General features: G+C 37.5%; 1 protein-coding gene across 1 annotated transcript; it reads left to right on the top strand.

Moving 5' to 3' along the window:
• Positions 1-2,474: 2,474 nt before the first annotated feature.
• On the top strand, positions 2,475-5,540 carry LOC130968253 (probable protein phosphatase 2C 4). Its single transcript, XM_057893430.1, has 4 exons — positions 2,475-4,416; positions 4,502-4,615; positions 4,699-4,963; positions 5,153-5,540. The coding sequence occupies exons 1-4, from the start codon at positions 2,695-2,697 to the stop codon at positions 5,266-5,268; spliced, it is 2,217 nt and encodes a 738-aa protein (XP_057749413.1). The 5' UTR covers positions 2,475-2,694; the 3' UTR covers positions 5,269-5,540.
• The last annotated feature ends 665 nt before the right edge of the window (positions 5,541-6,205 follow it).

The raw sequence follows: 6,205 nt of genomic DNA, 5'->3' as shown, positions 1-6,205 counted from the left end.
GAGTGCACCGTTACCAAAGCCATCAATCCCTAAGTGCATCCCTAACTGACACAACGCTTGAATAGACGTAACTGTCAGAAACAAAAAGTCGCGAAAATCACGTCGGTTTAAAAACCCCCGTCTCCTCCGAGAAAGTCGGCTACGAACCCGAGTAAAATACTCGAACCCAAGTCTTATAGAGATCTTGGGCTCAAGTAGGGGCACTGTTCATACCCTGGCCCAATAATAAAGGCCCAGGTCCAAATGAAAGGCCTAGTCCAGAGGATTGAGCCTTGCTGAGCACCGACCTTCGTACTAAGAAGTCGATGTTAACCCCGACTTACTCTAAAGAAGTCGGAACGGAGAATAGCTGGCAGATAAGCACTCATTCAAATGAGTAACCGCCCCTAACATCTCTCTAACCACTTCATCAAGCCATATCTTAACCTCCCTAAGATAATGGGACGGTTAACACCCTAAAAATATGGCACTACTTCAACGGTGGTTATTGGCTCACCACTATAAATACACTGACACCCCTCAGGTATCTCTAAGCCCAATACTCTCTAAACCTGCTCACACTCTTGCTAACTTAGGCATCGGAGTGTCTTTGCAGGTACCACCCCCCTCTCCTGGCACAAGCAAGTCGGACGGAGCCTCCCGAAGTTGCAGATCCATTCGAAAACCTCCTCCTTCACACGTTTGGGCCAACCAACGCCATCCATCTTATTAATCTCCGGTTACCCACTGTAACATATATATCATAAAATTTAATCTAATAAAAACAAAGAATAACATTTAATTTTGTTTTCACAGTTTTCTTTCATGATTTTTAAATTTTTCTATGATTAGGAATTAATTGAAGTTTTATAAGTGTTCAACTATTCAAAATATTTATATAATAGCATAATTTATGTTTAATCATATATATTAGTAATAATAAAGAGATGGAAGCATAGCTTTCGTGGAAAGCATCATCAAAGAGATCCCAAATGTCAACATTCAATTCAATCTAAAATAAGATAAAAAGTCAATGGAGTAATGGAGCTACGTTTGCATCCACATTAGTCAAATTACCTAATATTCAGGCTCTGCAGTGATGGCAGCATTACTAATATGTAATATCGAACCACCCCACCATAACACATTCAATTAACTACTATTTTCCAATTTCATAATATAATAATATCTTAAATAATAAACACAATTTTTATTTTTTATTTTTACAGGCACAGAGCACTCATAAGTGTTGGCTGACCTCATTATTCACAAGTTGACATACTATCAAATCCAAGCCACCACCCTCAGCCACCTGTCAGTCAACCCTTTGCTTCGTCGCCACTCTCCACTTCATCCAACGGTCATAGTGCCACTCTTTACCTGATCTCTTTTTTTTTTTAAATACCAAAGATTAAGAATTTAATACATGACAATTAATTTATATTTCAATATTTTAACTGAAAAATAATTTTAAAATAACCTATTATATTCAAAATGTTTGAAAAATATTACTTTGAAATGGTATAATTATAAAAAATACAAAATTTGTTGTTTATATTATTTAATATTTGATATTTAAAATTAAATTGATAAATTATTATAATTAAAGAATATATTTTAAAATATTATTTTATTTATAAATTAAAATTTTTACTTAAAACTTTTAGTTTTGATTATAATCTATTTTTAAATGTTACCCGAACATAATTACTTTTTTGGCAAAAATCATTTTACAAAAATAAATCATATTTCGATAATTTTCAAACACATTCTTAATTAATAATAACTAATTAACAACTACAAATTTATTTTTATTACTGTGGTTTAAAAAAATTAATTATCTTTTTTATTTAAAAAAATAAAAAATTAATATTTTTATTAAAATTTAAATAATATTTAATTATTATTAAAAATACTAATAATAATTAATTAATAAATATAAATTATAAAATATGCTCGCTGTATAACACTTGTTGTTTTTTTATATTCAACTACAAAATTTAGTTATATATAACATCATTCAACATTAAAAAATGTCTTATAGTAGTAAATTCGCTTTTCCCCCTTTCCCTCCATGTTGACTTTTTCGATCATTACCCAGAATTTATGACTCCAATTAAAACTTCACCCTCCTTCTTTCCACCAAACATAGGAAAACAAACGTGCTGATAGAGCGCGTGTCACACACCGCAGTTACTCATCGCCATTCTCATCCACTTATTCGGGAGCGTGAAGTGAACGCTCACAGTAACGAGTATTGAGATGCAAAAGCAGGAGTAATAAAACCGGACACAAACCTTTGAGTTCTACTTAAGCTCCCAACCTAGTCAACGCCGCACTCGAAAAATCCGAAACTCATTTCTTTTTTCTATTTATTTTAATAACTTTTTATTTGAAATTTTATTCTAAATAAAACAAAAACCAAAAGAAAATAAGAGAAAGAGAGGAAGAAGAAAACAAGTCCAGTGCGTTTTCTTATTTCCTAAAAAGCCTTATATTCCCAAAAGTCAACGCCTTCTCTCTCTCTTCTTCACACCTTCTCCCTTCTCTCTCTTTCTTTCTTCACCACTTCCTTCTTCTTCTTCTCTCTTGTGTTTTCCTCTCTATCAAGTTCCATAATCCACACCATGAACAACTCGTTGTAGCAACCTTATAATCTCTCTCTCTCTCTATATTCTTTTCTATTCGTTTCTTCTTTTTTTGGTATATTGCGATATGGGAAACGGCATAGGGAAGCTGACGGTGTGCTTCACCGGAAGCGGCGGAGGTGGAGGGCGCCGCCGCAAGCACGACATATCCATCGTATTAACAGAGCCACTAGACGAGGGTCTGGGACACTCGTTCTGCTATGTTAGGCCCGACCCGACCCGAATATCATCCTCGAAGGTTCACTCGGAAGAAACCACCACTTTCAGAACAATCTCCGGCGCGTCCGTGAGCGCCAACACATCAACGCCACTCTCAACTTCCTTTGTGGATCTCTACTCATACGGTTGCATCGATAGAGCTGCGGCTTTCGAGAGCTCAACCTCTTTCGCCGCGCTTCCTCTTCAACCCATTCCAAAGGGCTTCACCAATTCGGGTCCATTTTCCGGTAACTTAAACGGGTTTCCAGCATCGGGTCCTCTTGAGAGAGGCTTCATGTCAGGCCCGATTGAGCGTGGATTTATGTCGGGCCCAATCGACCGGGCCGGGATCTTCTCCGGCCCGATGGATAGAGACAGTTCCGATCAGTTTCAGAGAAGCTTCTCTCATGGCGGTTTGATTTCGGGTATTGGGATTCGACCCGGAACGAGGAAAACCCGGTGGATTCGGGTGCTGCGGAGGGCGATTTCGAAGACCCTTCGGCAAGGTTCGATCGTGGCTCCGATCAAAGGGGTGGCGCCGGCGGGAAGGGAGCCACCGGAGTGGGTTATTGCGGCGGCGGAGAAGCAGAACGAGAACACGGTTAACAGCGTGAATTTCAGCAGCGAAGGGAGCTTCTTGGAGGACGATGATTCAACAACGGCGGCGATGGAAGGTCACCAGAACGTTCAGTGGTGTCAGGGGAAAGCAGGGGAGGACCGTGTCCACGTGGTGGTGTCGGAGGAACACGGTTGGGTGTTCGTGGGGATCTATGATGGATTCAACGGCCCAGATGCACCTGATTACTTGCTTTCGAATCTGTACAACGCAGTGCACAAGGAGCTCAAGGGTTTGCTTTGGGATGATGGGGTTGATGGGAATTCCAATTTGGGGGTTAAAGATTCCATCTTGACAACTGGGGATGATGATGGCGATGCTTGTGCTGGCTGTATTGATCAACAGAATAATCATAATATGAATGACGAAGATGGGTCATCTTGTGCTGCAAGTGGTGCTGGGGATTCTAATTTTGATGATCATGGTTTGAAGAGAAAAAAGCGTGGTGGAAATGGAAATGGAAGTGGAAGGAGTTGTAACAACAAGTACAGAGGCGCTGCAAAGAAATGGGAGGAGAATCAGATGAGGTGGAAGTGCGAGTGGGACAGGGAAAGAGTGGAACTTGATCGGAGATTGAAGGAGCAGCTAACTGGATCCGATGGGTCAATGATGGTGAACCATTCCGATGTGTTGGAAGCTCTGTCTCGGGCTCTTAGGAAGACGGAGGAGGCTTTCTTGGACGTGGCGGATAACATGGTGATGGAGAATCCTGAGCTTGCTCTAATGGGGTCTTGTGTTCTTGTGATGTTGATGAAAGGTGAAGATGTTTATGTGATGAATGTTGGAGATAGTAGAGCTGTTCTTGCTCAGAAGGCTGAGCCTGATTACTGGCTTGGCAAGATTAGGCAGGACTTGGAGAGGATCAATGAGGAGACCATGAATGATCTCGAGTCCTGGGATGTCGATCGATCCACCTTGGTCCCTACTCTCACCTCCATTCAGCTCACCAAGGATCACAGCACCAACGTTGATGAGGTAAACTAAATTACTCTCTGTTTCAGCAGTTCTATGCTTTTCATTTTTGATTCTCATTGGAAAATTGATCTGATCTTGATTCCAGGAAATCCAAAGAATAAGAAAAGAGCACCCGGATGATCCCTTCGCGCTTGTAAATGAGCGCGTCAAGGGATCTCTCAAGGTTACTCGGGCATTTGGTGCCGGATTTCTCAAACAGGTTCGAGTCTTAAATCCATAGTTATAACCAAAATTAATCACAAACTAGCTACTTGTTTATGAAATTGTTGTGAATGTTTGCAGCCCAAGTGGAACAATGCATTGTTGGAGATGTTTAGAATAGACTATGTGGGAAGTTGTCCTTACATAAGTTGCATGCCATATCTAAAACACCATAGATTAGGACCAAAGGACAAGTTTTTGATTCTATGTTCAGATGGCTTGTACCAATACTTGTCAAACGAAGAAGCAGTTGCCGAAGTTGAACTTTTCATCACATTGCAACCTGAAGGAGACCCTGCTCAGCATTTGGTTGAGGAAGTCCTATTTCGTGCTGCAAAGAAAGCTGGTATGTACATTAAATCTTCATTTGAGTTTGAGTCCGTCTTAGATAGAATAATACTTATGCTAGCCATAGTTAATCAAATTCATTGCTTGGATTTCTGATTATATCAAGTTATGATTAGTATGTTTGAATAATAAATGCATCATAGAAACTAAGGTTTGCTGATTTTTGGTTTGGTTTATTAAATTTCAGGTTTAGACTTCCACCAATTGCTTGAAATTCCACAAGGTGATAGACGTCGATACCATGATGATGTCTCCATCATTGTTATTTCTTTGGAAGGAAGGATATGGAGATCATGGGTATAATCATAGTCAAAATCTTATATAATATAATATTAAAAAAAAAAAAAAAAAGAGGAAATGACTCAAATGAGAGAAATTCTGCCTAAGGGTCAAGGCATTACCATTTTGGTGTTTTTACCTTTTTACCCCCCTCATTGCTCACCCTTTTGTAAAATAGCAACTAGGCTATGAGAAACTGGGAGTTTGTCTAGAAGACTAGTTGTACAATTCAACGAGTGATAGGGAGGATTGTAAAGTTATTTAAAAAAAAAGAAGCTGGATTTTGTTCATTATAATTAATTACTCACATGAAAATGTAATTTTGTAATAATAAAAAGCCATTCCTTAAAAAAAAATCTTTATAGTCGTGCATAAAGCACTAGAAACACCCTCCATCACTGTGTGCAACTCTGGTTGGCAAATCAATATTTTGGAGAATAAAAACATAATCAATAAAAATGGATTGATATATACAATAAGGTCAAGGGTTCATGCGGGTTATGTTTGCCACATTTCAATTTGATGTGATCATCATCCACTCTTTGCATTATGTCTTCCCAAGCACTCTCTTTTGTCTTGCAAGATATTCCTTTCTTTCTTTTCCGTTTCTTACCCAATCAATTATTTTTATTCAAAATTAATTTATCACAAAGTTTATTAAAAAGCAAATCGAATTTCTTACACAATTATATTAAGTGTATATTAAAATCAGTTATTAATATAAAATACATATTAAAATATAAAATATATATTAAAAATAAATTAAATAATATATAAATATATAGTGATTAATTTTAATATACAAAATTACAGATAATATTTTTACTAATATTAAAGAGACTAATATATTATAGAATATTAATTTTAAAATAAGATACCCTTTGCATGTTAAAGTTGTTGCAAGTTATAAAAAGCAAAAAATTAATTTAAATTAGTTAAATAATCAATCCCTTCGTTCGTT

Source organism: Arachis stenosperma, chromosome 3 (genome assembly GCF_014773155.1).
Source record: "Arachis stenosperma cultivar V10309 chromosome 3, arast.V10309.gnm1.PFL2, whole genome shotgun sequence".
Classification (NCBI taxonomy): Eukaryota; Viridiplantae; Streptophyta; class Magnoliopsida; order Fabales; family Fabaceae; genus Arachis; species Arachis stenosperma.
The sequence above is the reverse complement of the archived record's forward strand: the minus strand, read 5'-3'. Positions and strand labels throughout refer to the sequence as shown.

Excerpts from the sequence above, each read along its gene's own strand:
- LOC130968253 (XM_057893430.1), top strand. The coding sequence starts at position 2,695 with ATGGGAAACGGCATAGGGAAGCTGACGGTGTGCTTCACCGGAAGCGGC. Across the intron at positions 4,417-4,501 it reads ACAGCACCAACGTTGATGAG|GAAATCCAAAGAATAAGAAA; the intron begins GTAAACTAAATT and ends TCTTGATTCCAG. Across the intron at positions 4,616-4,698 it reads GTGCCGGATTTCTCAAACAG|CCCAAGTGGAACAATGCATT; the intron begins GTTCGAGTCTTA and ends GAATGTTTGCAG.